The 19,880-nt window shown below is 43.6% G+C and overlaps 1 protein-coding gene across 12 annotated transcripts in view; it reads left to right on the top strand.

Annotated features, from left to right (window-relative positions):
• Positions 1 to 19,880, top strand: part of AFDN (afadin, adherens junction formation factor) — a 296,787-nt gene that overhangs the window by 112,172 nt on the left and 164,735 nt on the right. For all 12 annotated transcript variants that reach the window (XM_044289638.1, XM_044289639.1, XM_044289640.1 and 9 more), the window contains exons 13-14: positions 7,610 to 7,671; positions 16,438 to 16,643. In XM_044289638.1, coding sequence (XP_044145573.1) covers positions 7,610 to 7,671; positions 16,438 to 16,643 — 268 coding nt within the window. The remainder of the gene's footprint in view (positions 1 to 7,609; positions 7,672 to 16,437; positions 16,644 to 19,880) is intronic.

The following is a 19,880-nucleotide window of genomic DNA, read 5'->3' as shown; positions in this document are numbered from 1 at the left end:
ACCGGGGCTCTCCATGGGGCTGCTAGGAACCCTGGTGACATCACCGGAACTGATGGGCAGGATTTAGCGCTGCCCTAGCCAGTAAAACGTCACCGAACACACTGCCGGGCGGAAGTTTCCACCTGGCAGTTTGTTATTGAAAAAAAAGAACCGGTGCCCTGTGCGATCTAGGGCAGGGCAAGGGAGAGCGCATCGAAGCATGAGATGCTCCGATGCTAGCCTCAGGGGGGCTGTCTGGGTGAAAATAAGGGTATGTCCGGGTTCAGCTCTGAACCCGGACAACCCCTTTTAAGTTATGAATGAATTGCTAGCAGTCTGCAGTAAGGGTATCGAGGGTTGGCAACCAGTTGGGGTGTGTACCTGCTATTGCAATCCCTCGTCCCCGTACAGAATCATTGTTTCTGGCCAGCAGAACTGTCCAGAAACTATGATTGATTGTGCCTGCACGAACAGCGGGATCACCTGATAAACAAGCTTTTCACTAGTTCATCGTGTGATCTGCAGCACATTTAGATGGGCAAATTGTCTGGAACGAGCGTTCACAGGAACAGTCATTGATGATCTGCCTGAGAATCTGGCGGTCTAAATCCACCTTAAAGGCGGATTTACACTTCCCAATATTTGGGCAGATTATCGGGAACAAACGTTCCTGCAAATGCTTGTTCCCGACAGTCTGCTCACCTAAATGTGCCGCTGATCAGCAGATGAATGTGTGAAACGCTTCCAGGTTTTGGGCTTATCGGCTCCCAGCCTCTAAGTGTAATTGGTCCCTTTCCCACCCCACATCTCCTCTAGCTTACTCTATACATTCAACCTAGTCACAGAAGAATTCTACAGGCTCCTCTTTTTCCTGTCCTACTACATGCACTACTAACTAAAATCTTCTCCCTCTCCCTCCAAACGGTCTATCATAAGCTAAAAATGTATTATTATTTTTTTACACTTCTTTTGAAATGTCCTACGCAGCTTAACACAGACCTGTCTCTAATCTCCCCTTTATCTCTATCTCTAAACTCCTGGAGCGTCTGGTGTACCCTTTCCTCATCCGCTATCTCCATGCGATCCATTGGTTTTCCCACCCTACATTCTACAGAAACTACCTTTACCAAAGTGACCAATAACCTGACGGCTAAATGCAACAGTGACTACTCTTTACTAATTATCATCTATATGTGGCATTCAACACTAGGGAAGAGCGCATCGACTTCGGATGAAAGATCCAAAGTCGATTCTCATAAAACTCCCTTTCAATACTGTACGGAGCAACGCTCTATACAGTATTAGAATATTAGAATGTACCTTGGAACCGAACCCGAGGTCGGGAAATTTGACGGTATTTATGCAAAGTCTCGCGAGAGCTTGCGAAGTAATAACTTCTACTCATCTGAGCCAATACATTCTAATACTGTACTGAGCGCTTGCTCCGTACAGTATTGAAACAAAGTTTTATGCGAATCGACTTCGGATGAAACATCCAAAGTCGATTCGCTCATCCCTAGTCAACACTGTAGCTCACCTTCTCCTCCTCACCATGCTCCACTGTATCGTCCTTAAGGACAGCGTTCAGTGTATCATCCGCTGACTCAACCTCCCCTCCTTTCCCTCTTGCTGTTGGGGTTCCTCAGGGTTCAGTCCTTGGTCATCTCCTCTTTTCCATCTACACAGCTCCTATTAGACAGGCAGATTTGGTTTCCTGTACCATTTCTATGCAGTTGATACCCCACTATATACTTATTTCTGTGATATCACCCATGCTGTACTACTGAACACAAGGGACAGTCTGTCTGCTGTCTCTAACGTCCTGTCATCTCTGTCTGAAACTGAATCATTTAAAAACCGAACTAGTTGTGTTTTAGTCATCGAATAACCGACTTAAACCTGATGGCACTATCCTCACACTTAAGCAGCAAGCCCGCTATCTCGGTGTTATGTTAAACCACTCACTATTCAAAACAGGAAATGGAGAGATATAAAGCCGAGTCTTCAGACCTCCTTCTCACATGTTCATATAGACTAAAAGTACATCAGGTTAGGGGAAGTAGCACAGTCCATCCATGGATTCCATATTTTAGCGAAGTGTTCTCTAGAATCAGGAAACGTCACATTGTTTCTGATTATAGTAGTAGTATTCGGTTGATTTATGGATAACTGCTGATAGGGAGGGGGAACTACAATCTGGAACTGCATGTTTCTGTGTAGCCATCAATATATATTGTCAAAGCTTATACACCGCGTTATTAATTCTTAGAGGTTTAAGACCCAATAAGTATTCGAGAGGGTACCATAGATACTCTATGAAGTACTTTCAAGGATGTCTCCACAGTGTAAATTGCAAACTTCCTTTTCCCCGTCACGACAGCACTACCAGAGAGATGGACTCCTCCCCCAGGGACAGGAAACCTAGAGCACAAAAGGAAGCACTTCCTTCCCCTTCATCAGTGGTTTCCTGTCCCTAGGAAGCCTGGAGTAATCTCATAGCCTGGTGGTGGGCTGTGTGTAGCGTCTGGCTGCCGGACCGTGGTAGTTAGAAATCCCTGTAGTTCATGGTAGCTAGGTCCCCCCCGTATGGCTCCCGGTGTGGAGCCGGTTTGTTCACCCCCAGCTGAAGGTCCTTTTATTTGCCTCCTGCTCCCTCCGCCCACTCCTCGCCACTGCCTCGGCCCGCTCCTAGTGCGGGAGGGGCCCCGGCAGGTTAGTTGGAAAGCTTACCGCTTCAGCTGTATCGCTGTGGTGTGAAGGACGGGTCCGATGCAACGGCGTGGTTGCGCTGGGAGCGCCGATAGCTGCGGCCATGTTGGAATCGGGACCAAGATCACATGGGGCTGGGGAGGAGGAGGGAGTTGGCGCTTACTGATGACGTCAGATGCTGGCTCAGAGCGGCAGATTTAAAAGGAGTTCCTTTGGCTGCAGTTCTGCCTCCATTAAGTGAACTGAACAGCCAGCGTCGGTGATTCAGCTTCCAGGAGGGGGTGTTTGCCCAGAAGATGAGTGTCTCCAGTGAGGATACGGGGTCCAGGAGGGCTCGCTCAGAATCTTCTACCAAGGTCCCATTTACGGTACCGCGGGGCGAGGTGGTGAGTGTATGCGTTTGGCTTGTGAATATTTTTTTTCCTGACCCTTGGTATGGTTACTTTTTTTCTTTTTAGATTTCCTAGGACCCTTATCCTAAAAAGGTTAAGAGCAAAGAATGTGCCATGTGCAAAGTCAGTCTTGCGGCTGACTATAATGAGCCTAATTGTGTCAGCTGCACTAATAAGGTTATTGCGCAAGAAACGCCGTTATTACTACCCCAGATGCAGCACATGGTCAAGAACCAAATAGAAGCCTAGCTAAGGGGAGTTTTGCCAGCGCTTACGTCACCTGCACCTCAGCCGGCAAAAGTCATCCTGGTGGCTCCCTTTTGGCCTCTGAGTGCTTGGTTCTCCTGTCCAAGAGCCATGTCGCTAGGGGATCCCTGGCTGCTTCCGGAGCTGCCAACCTAATCTTACAGGGCCCAGTATGTCATCCGGAGGTGCTCAATCTCCATTTGGCGGCTTGGCTTTTGAAAGGTTAACCTTTAAAAGCTAAGGGATTGTCTGATGCCGTCATCTCCAGGTTACAAGCCAGCAGGAAAGAAGTTACGTACAAGATTTTGTCAGGATCTTGAGAAAATTTCTGTCCACGATTTAACCTTGCTTCCTTTGACCCGGAAAAACCCAGCTTGGTGGATATTTTGGATTTCCCGCAGAAAGGTCTGGAAAAGGGGTCAAGAGTGGCCACTCTCAAAGTTCAGGTTTCTGCCTTGGGAGCTTTGTTTGGCCAGAAAATTGCAGATCATCCCTGGATCATCAGATTCCTTAAGTCAGTCAAGAGACTGTAGTTATCCGTACCGATACGATCGCCAACTTGGGATCTTTCAGTGGTTCTTCGGTCCTTATGTGTAGGTCCTTTTTGAGCCCTTAGCTGATGTTCCTCTCAGACTGCTAGTTCAGAAGACCGCCCGCTTGGTGGCAGTGACATCGGCTCGTAGGGTAGGGGAGTTAGCAGCCTTATGTATCAGAGAGCCCTATACTCAGATCCTAGAAGACCGAATAATCTTTAAGCCGGATCCAGCATTTCTGCCCAAGGTGGTATCCGCTTTTCATATGTCCCAGGAAGTGGTGCTGCCCTCCTTATGTGGTAATCTCTCTTCCGAAGGAGAAAGGTGTTTTCATATGTTGGATGTACGTAGATGTGTCCTGGAATACATACAGGACTAAAGACTTCAGGAAGTCTGATAGACTCTTTATTCAGGTGTCGGGGCCAAATAAAGGGGACAAAGTAAGAGGAGACACCATCTCTAGATGGATCAGGCAGGACATTTCTAGAGCTTATGTCTCTGCAGGTTTGTCTCCTCCGGATAATCTGAAGGCCCACTCGGGCGGTGGCATCTTCCTGGGCAGAAAGAAGAGGGGCCTCCATTGACCAGATTTGCAGAGTGGCTACCTGGTAGTCTCCACACCTTTTTTCCGTCACTTTAGACTGGACGTGGGTTCCTTTTCTTCCTTAACTTTTGGCCGTAAAGTGCTTCAGGCGGTGGTCCCACCCTAATTTTCTTCTCTGGTTTTCTCTCTGGTGGTGCTGTCGTGACAGGGTGAAAGCCGGTAATAACTCATCGGTAATTCTGTTTCCTCATGGTCATGACAGCACCAAGGGACTTGCCACCCTTCTATTTTTGTTTGTGCACAAGTGGTGTTCATGGGGTGTGGTTAAAAAAAAAGTGTTAGCCTGTTCTTTGGTTGTTTAAGTTGTATGCGTTTAAGATGTTAACTAACTGGAACGCTTCCTAGTTCTCTGTAATTCACTGAAGGGGAAGGAAGTGCTTCCTTTTGTGCTCTAGGTTTCCTGTCCCTGGGGGAGGAGTCCATCTTTCTGGTGGTGCTGTTGTGACCATGAGGAAACAGAATTACCGGTGAGTAATTACTGGCTTTCTAGTCACTGTACAACAATCGTGCCATTGTTGCAGTGTGAGATTCCCCTAAATCGATTCCCTGCCATACATAAAGACCAATTTATTATCAGAGAGTGTGGACACGCAAGCAGGCACCATGATTACCCCTTCGCTCCGTACATGTATGACGCTAGTAGCAAAAGGGTTAAAAAGTCACAACCTCACTTCTAGTAGGAAGGTGGAGTAGGAAAACTGGATCAGCTTTTCTTGGCAAATGTTAGGTTTAAGGATAAGACAAGTTTATCAAACGCCTTACGCAACATTTATAAAATGTCACTTGTTAAGACCATGCAGACTCAAGCAAAACTGACTTCAAATACCCCCCCCCCCCCCCCCCCCATGGTGTCTCACTCTAATCAGATAATTAACACAAAACACGCTAAATGGTTCCACAGTCTATTTCAGTAGTCTACACAATCATGGGAAAAACGGACATGACCGTTATCCAGAGGATACTCATTGATGCCCTCCACAAGAAGATTAAGCCGCAAAAGTTCATTGCTAAAGAGGCTGGCTGCTCAGAGTGCTGAGAGATCCCAGCATATTTATAGAGAGTGCAAAGAAAGTGTGTTAAAAAAAGGTGTACAAGCAACAGGGATGACCACAGCCTTGAAAATATTGTCAAGAAAAGGCAATTTAAGAATATGGGGGGATTCACAAGGATTTGACTGTGGATGAAAGTCAGTGCTTCAAAAGCCACCACACACATTTCTTGTTTCAAGCCACTTATGACCCAGAGACTACGTCAAAAGCATCTTACCGAAGCCTAGGGAAAAAAGGATCGGACTGTTGCTCAATGGTCCAAAGTCCTGTTTTCAGATGAAAGTCAATTTTGAATTACTTTTGAAAATCGAGGTCCCAGAGTCTGGAGGAACAGTGGAGAGGCATACAGTCTAAGTTGCTTGCGGTCCATTGGGACATTTCCACAGTCATTGATGGTTTGGTGAGCCATGTCATCTACTGTGTTATGTCCAAATTTTAGTGCACTTAATGCTTCCCTCTACTAACAAGATTTATAGAGATGCTAATTTGATTTCCTAGCACGGGTCTTGGCACCTGCCCACACTGTAAAAGTGCCAATACCTGGTTTTAGAACCACGTTATCACTGTGCTTGATTGGCCAGCAAACTCGTCTGACCTAAACGCAATAGAGAATCTGTGGCATATTGTCAAGACGAAGAGGAGACACCAGACCAGCGATGCAGACAAACTCATGGCCACTATCAAAGCAGCCTGGGCTTCCATAACACCTCCGCAGTGCCACAGGCTGAATTGCCTCCATGTCATGCCACATTGATGCAGTAAGTCAATCAAAAGGAGTCCCGACCAAGTATTGAGTGCATATACTGTACATACTTTTCAGTAGACTAACACTTCTGTTTTAAAATGTTTTTTTAATTGGTCTTGTATATTAATCTAATTTTCTGAGATACTGACTTTTGGGTTTTCATTAGCTGTAAACCATAATCATCAACATTAAAAGAAATAAAGGCTTAAAATCACTCTGTGTGTAACAAATCTATATAGTATATGAGTATCACTTTTTGAATTGAATAACTTGTATTACGTTCGGAGATATTCTATTTTAATGAGGTGCATCTGTAAGTCAGATTCTAGGAGTACCCATTGTGGAGGATTAGGGAATGCATGAGTAGACAATAGAGATAACTGGGACGCTAAATAATACTTATAAAGATGAGGCGTTAAAACACCCACTCTCTTCAGAAGATGCGTAATAGATCGAAATATTCAAGGATGTTTAAACGTCCAGATAAACCGGAAGATCTCATTTTGTAGGGGCAGAACCCTAAACAGTTAGTGTCCTAAAGTAACAGTATTCATGGTAATGTAACCATCTGAACAGTATGAATGATTCCCATCCATTTCAAACAGTGTAGCACAGCAAGCTGTACTGTTTTCTAGTTAGGGAAACAGCATAGCTTACTGTTTTACCTTGTTACTGTAGCTCTCATGCACTACAGTGAGAGCTACTAAAACAGTGAGCACCAGTGTGATCTGCAGTTTCCCAGCCGTCTAGTGGGCCAGGGTCCGGACTGTATCTTATCACCCTTTTGGTAACTGCAAGATAAGACAATGCTTTTAACATTAGTTAATGTGAGATTACCTTTAATTCCTATGACTTTGCGGACAAATACACACCTGACTTTTTGCATGATCTTTGGTCACATCTCTCTACTAATAATAGTCTTAATTTCCTCCATTTGTACACAATCTGCCTAGTGGTGTCCAAACTCTATGGAGGTGGTTTTGAAACCTTTTCCAGCCTGATTAACATCAAAAACTCTTCTGAGTTCCTCAGAAATCTTTTGTTTGTGCCAAGACGAACTTCCACAAATGTGTTGTGAAAATCACACTTTGATAGATCCATTTTGCCACTCAGACATGATATTGGTTGATTTTTTCCTTAACAAATAAATCACCACATCTAATATTTTTGATAAAAATGTATTATTATAGATAATTTTGAGTGGTTCACAAGGGCTATATTAGTAATTGCGATATAATCAACTTACAAACACATTTGTCAGCAGTATCCAGTAAGTGGCCAATCCCTTTAGGCACAGGTCTGGAATTTTCAACAAGCTTTTTCTCACCACATTTTATTTTATTTTTTTTTAGAACTCAAAAGTCACATGGATCAGATCATGTATTGCCTGCAAGTATTGAGTTTAGAGAAAATTGTAAGTATTGAATTAATTCAGATGCTTGAAATCTGTTGGCGTACACAGTTGAGTCACATTATTTTGACCACCAGCTAATTTCCATAGTAACCACTGTGTGCAGGACAGACAGAATGGGAGTGATTCAATAAGGTCCTAGTAGGCGGCCACAGGTATCTGGAGTCGTGTTGACTGTAGTGCATCCCACAGCTGTTGGAGGGTGTGATGGGGAGGATCTAAAGAGCGAACACAATGATCAAGATGCTCTCACAGATTGCATTTTGGTCTTTACTATTATTGAGCCGTTTCTCTAGCTGTGTTAGGATGAGTTACTACTTCAGTTATTTGGTCAGTTATTTTCATCAGTTATTGTGAGCCAAAAAACAGTATTGACGCCTACTCAGAGATCGGGTGTAATGATTTGAGTTGCATTTATTCTGTGTTTTTTGACCTGCCCCAGGTTTTGGCTCCCAATTACTGATCGAAATAACTGACCAAATAATTGAAATAGTTACTCATTCTAACACAGCAAGTGTAAATTCCACTAAGCTCATGCACATGACTGTATGTAGTTTATGGTCCGCAAAAAAATACGGATGATGTCTGTGCATTCCATATTTTGGGAAACGGAACAGCTGGACTCTAATAGAACAGTCCTATTCTTGTCCGTAATGCGGACAATAATAGGACATGTTCTATTGTTTTGCAGAACGGACATACGGAAATGGAATTCACATGGAGTAATCTCTGGATTTATTTTTGTTGACTCATTGAAATGAATGGTTCTGCATACAGTCTACAAAAAAAAAAAAAAAAAAAACGGACACAGAAAATACGTCCGTGTGCTTGAACCCTAAATAGAACTTTTTACTTTCACTTTGTGCCATATAATAAATCTTGTCTCTAAGTTACTAAAAAGTCATAAACACCAATTTAAGCCACGTTATTATGCTACATGCACACAACATTGCTACATGCACATGTATTTAGCGGTCTGCAAAAAATATGGCTGACGTCTGTGTGACATCAGTGTTGGATACATTGTAACAATGCCTATACTTGTCCACAAAAACGGACAATAGGACATGCTCTATATTTGCGAGGCTACGGAACAGACCTATGGATGCAGAGAGCACAATGTATGCTGTCTGCTTTTTTTGCAGACCCATTGAAATTAATGGATCCACATAACAGAATGGACATGGAAACAAAATAGGTTTATGTGCATTAGGACTTATCAGTATTAGGAGAGTTGAGCTGTAATGAGTGTCAGAGATCAAAGTTAGGGCTCATGCACACAGCTGTTGGTCGGCCGTTCTGTGCATTGGGAACTGCAATTTGTGGTCCCCAATGTACAGGCAACATCCATGCGGATTCCACAGACTGATCCAGACCTATTCAACTTGAATGGGTCCGTGATCCGTCCACACCACACAAAAAAATGGTAACATAGTACATAAGGCCGAAAAAAGACATTTGTCCATCCAGTTCGGCCTGTCATCCTGCAAAATGATCCAGAGGACGGCAAAAAAAAAAAAAAAAAAAAACTGAGGTAAAAGCCAATTTTCCTCACTTTAGGGGAATACAAAATTCCTTCTCGACTCCAATCAGGCAATCAGAATAACTCCCTGGATCAATGACCCCTCTCTAGTAGCTATAGCCTGTAATATTACACTCCAGAAATACATCCAGGCCCCTCTTGAACTCTTTTAGTGAGTTCACCATCATCACCACCTCCTCAGGCAGAGAGTTCCATAGTCTCACTGCTCTTACCGTAAAGAATCCTCTTCTATGTGTACAAACCTTCTTTCCTCCAGACGCAGAGGATGTCCCCTTGTCACAGTCCTGGGATAAATAGATGGGAGAGATCTCTGTACTGACCCCTGATATATTTATACGTAGTAATTAGATCTCCCCTCAGTCGTCTTTTTTCTAAAGTGAATAACCCTAATTTTGATAATCTTTCAGGGTACTGTAGTTGCCCCATTCCAGTTATTACTTTAGTTGCCCTCCTCTGGGCCCTCTCCAGCTCTGCTATGTCTGCCTTGTTCACAGGAGCCCAGAACTGTACACAGTACTCCGTGTGGTTTGACTAGCGATTTGTAAAGTGGTAGGACTATGTTCTTATCACGGGCATCTATTTTTTTGAATCAGTGTATTTTTTATTTTTTTATTGTCGAGCTAATTGCAGCCAAATGACAATCAGCAAGTGACATTTGTTTACACAATAAAGTGCATCGATATTACAATATTTATTCGTTTTGTCTTCATTACATCGTGTACTTGACAACATTTTTTATCCCCCCCCCCCACCCCAACCCTAACCCATAACAAAAAGTGCATTGTATTGTTTAGTGTTGTACATAATTACATCCCATTACAATCTGCTGTGAGACGGCCAACCCAACATCACATAGCATCCTATCATATTTAACAGAGAATATTCAATATTTCACTACTAGTATGGGACAATCCACGGAGTGAATCTCCATCTCTCAGCGATTCAACACGATACATTGTGGACTACGTGTGAACAGGATTACTGTAATCTGCCTAATCTAGACATTTTGATCTCTGATATTTTCTTCTGCTAGCGTCCTTGAAACTAATCCGGAATCGGGCAGCCATCTATGCCCCTTTTGATGCAACCCATTATCTTATTGGCCTTGACAGCAGCTTCCTGACACTGGGTTTTGCAGCTTAGTTTACTGTTTTTCCATGGCAGTGTTACCGAGTGTTTTACCATTTAGTATGTACGGGTGACTTGCATTATTCCTTCCCATGTGCATAACTTTACATTTGTCAGTGTTAAACCTCATCTGCCTCTTATCTGCCCAAGCCTCCAATCTATCCAGATCCCTCTGTAGTAGTATACTGTCCTCTTCAGTGTTAATTACTTTACACAGTTTAGTGTCATCTGCGAAAATTGATACTTTACTATGCAAGCCTTCTACAAGATCATTAATAAATATATTGAAGAGAATTGGGCCCAAAACTGACCCCTGAGGTACCCCACTAGTGACAGTGACCCAATCTGAGTGTGTACCATTAATAACCACCCTCTGTTTTCTATCATTGAGCCAGTTACTTGCCCACATACAGACATTTTCTCCCAGTCCGAGCATTCTCATTTTATATACTAAACTTTTATGTGGTACAGTGTCAAATGCTTTGGAGAAGTCCAGATATACGACATCCATTGATTCGCCGCTGTCAAGTCTAGAACTTACCTCCTCATAGAAACTGATTTAAATTAGTTTGGCATGACCGATCCCTCATGAAGCCATGCTGATATGGCGTTATTTGCTTATTTCCGTTGAGATGCTCTAAGATAGCATCTCTTAGAAAACCTTCAGTTTACCCACAACAGATGTTAAACTTACCGCCCAATAGTTCCCAGGCTCGGTTTTTGGAACCTTTTTTGAATATTGGACCACATTTGCCATGCGCCAATCCTGTGGGACATTCCCTATCAGTATAAAGTCCGCAAATATCTGAAATATTGGTCTGGCTATGACATTATTTAATTCCCTTACGATACGGGGGTGTATGCCATCCGGTCCTGGCAATTTTGTCTATTTTAATCTTAAGTCGCTGATGTACTTCTTCTTGGGTCAGACAGGACACTTTTAATGGGGAATTAATTTTTACATTCTGCATGTCATCTGACAGTTTATTTTCCTCAGTGAATACATTGGAGAAAAAAAATATTTAACAGTTTTGCTTTCTCCTCGTCGCTCTCTGTGACTCCCCCCTCGTTACTCTTTAAAGGGCCGACACCTTCAGATTTATACTTTTTACCATTTAAATAATTGAAAAACATGTAAGGGTTAGTTTTTTTTCTCTTTGGCAATTAATCTCTTGGTCTCTAGTTTGTCCGCTTTTTTTTTTTACATGTTCTATTTTTTCTTTATAGTTGTTCAGTGCTTTCATGCTACCCTCCTGTGTTAGTGATTTATATGCTTTCCTTTTGTCATTTATTGCTTTCTTTACAGTTCTATTTATCCACATTGTTCTATATTTTTTTTTTTTGCGGTGTGGAGGCACAAGGAGAACCCCCACGGAAGCACTCAATAGTGCTTCCGTGGGGTTTCGGGTCTCCGTTCCACACCAGAACTTCCAGATTTGCGGACCAATTCAAGTGAATGGGTCCGCATCCGTGATGCGGGGTGTACCCGGCTGATGTATGCACATTGTGGACCTGCTGTTTGCGGGCTTCAATATGGGCACGGCTGTGCAATGGCTGTGCAATGGCTGTGTGCTTGAGCCCTTAAGGAGCTGTCAGCTGCCTGACTGCACTAAGTGAAAATTCTGATCCTGTTACTAGAGAAACTCAAGGCTGCACTAAGACAGTGGTTCAAAATTTTTAATAAAGGCCAATTGAAAAAAAAATTTTGCTAAAAATGAGCATAGTGCAATAATAAAAACAATTGTCCCCAAAGGTCTACGTAGCCCTTAGGTCTGGGGAATTGGTGAAGCGTGGTCTTGCTGGAAGATCCTATCTGCCCCAGAAAAGAAAATCCGCTTGTATGAGTGTAAGTGATCTGCAAGGATGGATTCTTACCCAAATGGCCCCCCACTTGGATGACTGTGCCCAGAAAATGGCATGAAAAATTTCCCAGGACCATTACTCTGCCACCACCCTCTTGTGTTCTTCTAGCAATGGTTGCAGGTTATTTGTTCTGTTTCTCGCCTGACACACCACTGTCCATCTGTTCGATGAAGCAGGAAATATTACTCATTGGAGAAGGCAACCCTTTGCCAAGCAGGGATGTCTAATTCCAATACAGCTTTGAAAAATTTCTACCTATGCAGTTTCGTTAGCAGAGGTGCATTGACAATATGTCTGCTTCGGATCCCCATCCACAGTATGGTTCGGAGAACTGTTTTAGACACACATCTGGTAGCCCCCCTATTCCCTTTGGTGATGAGCTACTCCACTGTAGCAGCAATCCACCCTTCCTAGCCGACGTTCACCCCTTACATTCATGGCACCTGGTGCTCCGTAGTTTCCATGTGGCTTATTCTCATTGCCATTTGTCAGCACTTTTGCCACAGAAGCACGCAACAGTTCACAAATTGTGCAGCTGCTACCCATGGCCTGGAAGACAATAGTTATCCTTATTTGCAACGCATATTAATCTCCCCTTTCACCCATGACAGCAACCATGTGTGCAAACAGCCTATCGCAACACCTTTATATACCCACCAAGCAGGCTTGCGATGCGTTACTAACTTCATGAGCTACTGGTATAGTCTGCCACCATCGAAATTCGAAAGTAGGAAGTGGCCATAATGTGATAATGTGTAATAATTGGTGTGTTTTACGAACACATGTAAAAATCATTGTTAATAATAATTAAAAGTTACACATTTATGTAATTTTACCTTTGCGCTTTTTTTTTTTTCTCATTTTGGGCAAATTTTTTATTTATTTTTTACTTTGCCTTTATTCAAAATTGTGGAACTTTTTTCCAATACAGCTTTCCATTTCAGTGCAGTTGCAGACTTACCTTCTGCTTTACCGTGAATCCCTTAAGTGAACTGCTCTGATGTGTAGCCCTTTTATGTGAACTCCTGACAGGTCATAAACACATTTAAGTTAAATTCTTATGAAACTGATAAGAATATAGGTATAATGACTAAGCGGTCAGAATTTTATAGTTAAGGGCTCCAGAAGTACAGTAAAACAGAAAGTAATAGTCTGCAAATGCACTGGAAGCTGTAGTGGTAAATATATTTAAAGTTTTTAAAAAGACTAGTTGAAAAATGTTTCAAGATTAATGAAATGCAGATATAAAAATAATTGCTCCCAAATGTGTCTATAGTGTTTTTAAAGGGAACCTGTCCCCGGGATTTTGTGCATAGAGCTGAGAACATGGGTTGCTAGATGGTCGCTAGCACATCCGCAATACCCAGTCCCCATAGCTCTGTGTGCTTTTATTTTGGAAAAAAAACGATTTTATCCATATGCAAATTATCCTGAGATGAGTCCAGCGTGAAGGAGCGCAGTGCCGCCCGCATCCTCAGAATCTCCTCCTTGCTCCCAGACATCGGACAGCCAGAGCGCCGTAATCTCGCGATGCCCGAGCCAGCGCATGTGCAGTGTCCTTATAGTGTTCCTTCCCTGTGCTGGCATCCGCCTAAGGGAAGGAACAGCGCTTGTGCATCGCGAGATTACGGCACTCATGCTGTCTGACATCGGGGAGCAAGGAGGAGATTCTGAGGATGCGGGGCGGTGCTGTGCTCCTTCACGCTGGACTCATCTCACATACAGGACACATCTCAGGGTAATTTGCATATGGATCAAATAGTTTTTTCCCCCCCACAATAAAAGCACACAGAGCTATGGGGACTGGGTATTGCGGATGTGCTAGCGGCCATCTAGCAACCCATGTCCTCATCTCTATACATTAAATCCCGGTGGCAGGTTCCCTTTAAGAACAAAATAAGAGCAGAAATGCGTAACCACATGTTAATTGCTGCTGCAGTTTTAACAGAAGAAAAAGATGTACTAGGTCCATTTGATCTAAAGGGTCTATTAACCCATTCTGGTCATTGCCCACGTATCGCAAAATCTCAGTAGAGTACATGATTTGACTGTTAAGTCGGAATAGACCATAACTTTGTAATATTTGCCAACTTAAAGGGCTATTCGAGGGTTTATAATTGGTCATCAGTTGGATGGGCAAGGGTCTGACCACTTTCTTAAATACATGTGCTATGTAAATGTTATTGTTTTAATACAAAAAGTTGTACAGTTGCAAGAAAAAGTATGCGAACCCTTTTGTGCAGAAATCCATATCATTCCAATTGGTCATAAATGTGATCTGATCTTCATCTAAGTCACAACAATAGACAATCACAGTCTGCTTAAAGGAATAACACACAAAGAATTACATGTTACAATGTTTTTATTGAACACACCATGTAAACATTGCAGGTGGTAAAAGTATGTGAACCCTTGGATTTAATAACTGGTTGAACCTCCTTTGGCAGCAATAACTTCAACCAAACGTTTCCTGTAGTTGCAGATCAGACGTGCACAACGGTCAGGAGTAATTCTTGACCATTCTTCTTTACAGAACTGTTTCAGCTCAGTAATATTCTTGGGATGTCTGGTGTGAATCTCTTTCTTGAGGTCATGCCACAGCATCTCAATCAGGTTGAGGTCAGGACTCTGACTGGGCCACTCCAGAAGGCGTATTTTCTTCTGTTTAAGCCATTCTGTTGTTGATTTACTTCTATCTTTGGGTCGTTGTCCTGTTGAAACATCAATCTTCTGTTGAGCTTCAGCTGGTGGACAGATGGCCTTAAGTTCTCCTACAAAACGTCTTGATAAACTTGAATTCATTTTTCCTTCGATGATAGCAATCCGTCCAGGCCCTGACGCAGCAAAGCAACCCCAAACCATGATGCCCCCACCACCATACTTCACCGTTTTTTCAGAGGTTTTGATGTTGGTGTGCTGTGCCTCTTTCTCCACACATAGTGTTGTGTGTTTCTTCCAAACAACTCAACTTTGGTTTCATCTGTCCACAGAATATTTTGCCAGTACTGCTGTGGAACATCCAGGCGCTCTTGTGCAAACTGTAAACGTGCAGCAATGTTTTTTTTGGACAGCAGTGGCTTCCTCTATTGTATCCTCCCTTGAAATCCATTCTTGTTTAGTGTTTTACGTATCGTAGATTCGCTAACAGAGATGTTGGTATATGCCAGAGACTTTTGTAAGTCTTAGCTGACATGCCAGGATTCTTCTTCACCTCATTGAGCAGTCTGCGCTGTGCTCTTGCAGTCATCTTTACAGGACGACCACTCCTAGGGAGAGTAGCAGCAGTGCTCTTGGAGATGTCATTAGTCTAGGGCAGGCACCCTCAAACTGCGGCCCTCCAGGTGTTGCAAAACTACAACTTCCACAATGCACTGCTGTAGGCTGTTCGGGCATGCTGGGAGTTGTAGTTTTGCAACAGCTGGAGGGCTGCAGTTTGAGGATGCCTGGTCTAGGGGTTCACATACTTTTTCCACCTGCACTGTGAATGTTTACTTGGTGTGTTCAATAAAAACATGGTAACATTGAATTCTTTGTGTGTTAGTAGTTTAAGCAGACTGATTGTCTATTGTTGTGACTTAGATGAAGATCAGATCACATTTTATGACCAATTTGTGCAGAAATCCATATCCTTCCAAAGGGTTCACATACTTTTTCTTGCAACTGTATGTGGTTTTGATTTCAGAATTTTATGCTCTTTAAAGATCTAAATTAACTTAGTGGCCTACAAGGATTATTTTGTGTTTTCTTAAAGGGGTTGTCTCAGTTCAGCAAATGGCATTTATTATGTAGACATGGTTAATACAAGGCACTTACTAATGTATAGTGATTGTCCATATTGCCTGCTTTGCTGGTTTGATTATTCTTACTTTTTCCATCACATAATACACTGCTTGTATTCAGGGGTTACAACCACCCTGCAATCCAACAGCGGTGGTCGTGCTTGCACTACAGGAAAAAGTGCCGACCTCTCTCGTGGCCGGGACCGCAGGAGCGTGCATGTTGGCTGGTGCTCTGTTCTATAGTGTGACAGCATAGCCACAGCTACTGGATTTTCAGGATCGGGTCGTAGCCCTAGATACAAGCAGTGTATAATGTGATGGGAAAATTAATCAAACCTGCGTAGGAGGTAATGTGGACAATCAGAATACATTAGTAAGTCCCTTGTATTAACCATGTCTACATGATAAATGACAACACCTTTTTTAATGCCTTTTTTTTTTCTTCTCTCATTTCAGCGGAAGACTCCTTCCTCTCTGCTATTATTAACTATACCAATAGTTCAACAGTACACTTCAAACTATCACCAACATATGTGTTGTATATGACCTGCCGGTATGTATTGTCTAATCAGTACAGGCCAGACTTCAATCCTGCTGAACGTACTCACAAGGTGATTGCCGCTGTAAACAAGATGGTTAGCATGATGGAAGGCGTTATACAGGTGAGTAACTAGCTGTCATTGTGTGCCTGCACATGTGGTTTCCAGTCGCGGGATCTGTATATGGAATACCTTAATAGCCGCCCCTGTACCTGCTATTTGAAACAGTAGCAAGTACCGGTGCAGTCCGAAAATAAGCAAGAATTCACATGTGGATTCCGTAGCTAGACTGCATAATGTATGGTCACTGATGTTATAAAGGGCAACTAATATTAGGCTGCCAACACTGTTAAACATAGGTTTACCATCTTACAAATGTGCATCGACAGTCTCTATCTTGGTGTTATCACACATTAGGGAAGATTTACTGATCTGATACTTCATGTAGTAAACTTGTGCTACCTAGAAATGCATCAAATTTATGTATGATTAATATGGTGCATGGCTGTCTAACTTAGGCTGCTTTCACACTAGCGTTCGGGTTTCCGTTCGTGAGCTCCGTTTGAAGGAGCTCACGAGCGGACCCGAACGCAGCCGTCCAGCCCTGATGCAGTCTGAATGGAGGCGGATCCGCTCAGACTGCATCAGTCTGGCGGCGTTCAGCCTCCGCTCCGCTCGCCTCCGCACGGACAGGCGGACAGCTGAACGCTGCTTGCAGCGTTCGGGTGTCCGCCTGGCCGTGCGGAGGCGTGCGGATCCGTCCAGACTTTCAATGTAAGTCAATGGGGACGGATCCGTTTGAAGATGCCACAATGTGGCTCAATCTTCAAGCGGATCCGTCCCCCATTGACTTTACATTGAAAGTCTGGACGGATCCGTCCCAGGCTATTTTCACACTTAGCTTTTTTTAGCTAATATAATGCAGACGGATCCGTTCTGAACGGAGCCTCCGTCTGCATTATTATGGGCGGATCCGTTCAGAACGGATCCGCCCGAACGCTAGTGTGAAAGTAGCCTTAATACGAACTATTGGCTTAGTTTGAGACCGAAGTTTACACCAGTGTTGTGATGCAATTTTGGTGCCAAATGCCTCATGTTAGGCCACACTTCTTAAAGGGGTTGTCCGGGTTCAGAGCTGAACCCCGACATACCCTTATTTTCACCCAGGCAGCCCCCCTGAGGCTAGCATCAGGGCATCTCATGCTCCGATGCGCTCCCTTGCCCTGCACTAGATCGTGCAGGGCAGGTTGTTTTTTTTTTTTTGTTTTTTTTTTAAAAACACACTTCCGCTTATCAGTGTGTAAGGTGACGTCGTCGGCTCTGATGGGCGGGCTTTAACGATGCCCTAGCAGTTTTACTGGCATCGGGCAGCGCTAAATCCTTCCCATCAGTGCCAATGACGTCACCGAACACAATGATTGGCGGAAGTTTCCACACAGCAGCCACATGGAGAGCCTCGGTACGTCAAAAGGAGAAAAGGGCAAAGGAGAGCATCGGAGCATGAACTGCTCCGATGCTTAAAGGGCTTCTGTCAGCCCACTAAACCTTTTTTTTTTTTGTTTTTTTTTTTTTTTTTTTTTTTTTTGTTAACTAATAATCCCTATACTGCGAGCTCTGCATACATAAGTTAAATAATCATTTTGGTTCAGTAGAATTTGATAAAAAGCTATTTTTAAAATATGTAAATTACCTTGCTACCAGCAAGTAGGGCGGCTACTTGCTGGTAGTAGCCGCATCCTCCGATCCTAATGACGCCCCCTCCGCGTTCTCGTTCTCTGCTGGCCCTGCCTGTTTGCAATCAAAATCCTGCGCCGCGGCCGTACCTATCTTCAATGTGCGCAGGCGCACTGAGGCGGCCGCTCCATCCTCAATGCGTCTGCGCCGGGTGTAGATGTGACGTCATCGGCGCAGGCGCATTGAGGATGGAGCGGCCGAGCGATTGGCTGCCTCTCAGTGCGCCTGCGCACATTGAAGATGGGTACGGCCGCGGCGCAGGCGCCGGATTTTGAATGCAAACAGGCAGGGCCAGCAGAGAACGATTCCGTTCCCTGGCCCTGTCAATCACAATGCGGAGGGGGCGTCATTAGGATCTTAGGATCGGAGGATGCGGAGCAAGGTAATTTACATATTTTAAAAATGGCTTTTTATCAAATTCTACTGAACCAAAATGATTATTTAACTTGTGTATAGGGACCTCGCAGTATAGGGATTATTAGTAAACAAAAAAAAAAAAAAAAAACTGTTTAGTGGGCTGACAGAAGCCCTTTAAAGGGAACCTGTCACTTGGATTTTGTGTATAGAGCTGAGGACATGGGTTGCTAGATGGCTGCTAGCACATCCGCAATACCCAGTCCCCATAGCTCTATGTGCTTTTATTGTGTAAAAACCCCAATTTGATACATATGCAAATTAACCTGAGATGAGTCCTGGTCCGGACTCATCTCAGGTTAATTTGCATATGTAACAAATTGGGGTTTTTACACAATAAAAGCACACAGAGCTATGGGTACTGGCTATTGCGGATGTGCTAGCAGCCATCTAGCAACCCATGTCTTCAGCTCTATACACAAAATCCCGGTGACAGGTTCCCTTTAAGTCAGGGGGCTGCCTGGCTGAAAATGGAGGGATGTCCGGGTTCAGCTCTGAACCCGGACAACCCCTTTAACTGTAAAGCAAAACCCTTTGATTGTTGAGCCACGCACTGTTGTCAGACTAGGCACAGATGAACTCTCTAAACCTAAATGAACCGAATTGCGCCACATCTTGCCTCATTAGTGCTAACATTAGTAAATGGGGGTCATTCTGTCTGAATACCTTTTTATCTTTTTTTTGCATAAAGGCCGCCCCCTTGTTCATGGATTTATCTCCAGTCATGTACTTGGCCACCGAATATCTACTGTGTAAAACAGCAGTTGCCCTGCGTCTACGATGCCTGTTTAGCTTACAAAGACCAGACATCCACCATACATGTATGGCATATGTTGGGAATGGGTTAAACAGTTCACATTTTAACCCTTTAAAGACCAGGCCTGAAAGGGGTTGTCCATGTTGTTTTTATTGATGTCCTATCAGGATAGATTAACAATATTGGATCGTCTGGGGTCCAACACCGCCACCAATCAACTGGGTGAAGAGAAGGTGCACGCTGTGCCAGCGCAGCCTTCTCATCATTGTTTACCTGCTCCTAACAGCAGAGGTGAGCAGGTGTAACTACAAGAAGTTGTCCCATTCACTTCAATAGGACGCATCATTCCTATATACTTGAATGAGCTGTCCCATTGAACCCCTGCCGATTTTTGATATTGACCTATCATTATGATAGGTCATCAATAAAAATAACTTGGACAACCCTTTAAATGA

The sequence above is a fragment of the Bufo gargarizans genome, chromosome 4 (assembly GCF_014858855.1).
Source record: "Bufo gargarizans isolate SCDJY-AF-19 chromosome 4, ASM1485885v1, whole genome shotgun sequence".
Classification (NCBI taxonomy): Eukaryota; Metazoa; Chordata; class Amphibia; order Anura; family Bufonidae; genus Bufo; species Bufo gargarizans.
The sequence above is the reverse complement of the archived record's forward strand: the minus strand, read 5'-3'. Positions and strand labels throughout refer to the sequence as shown.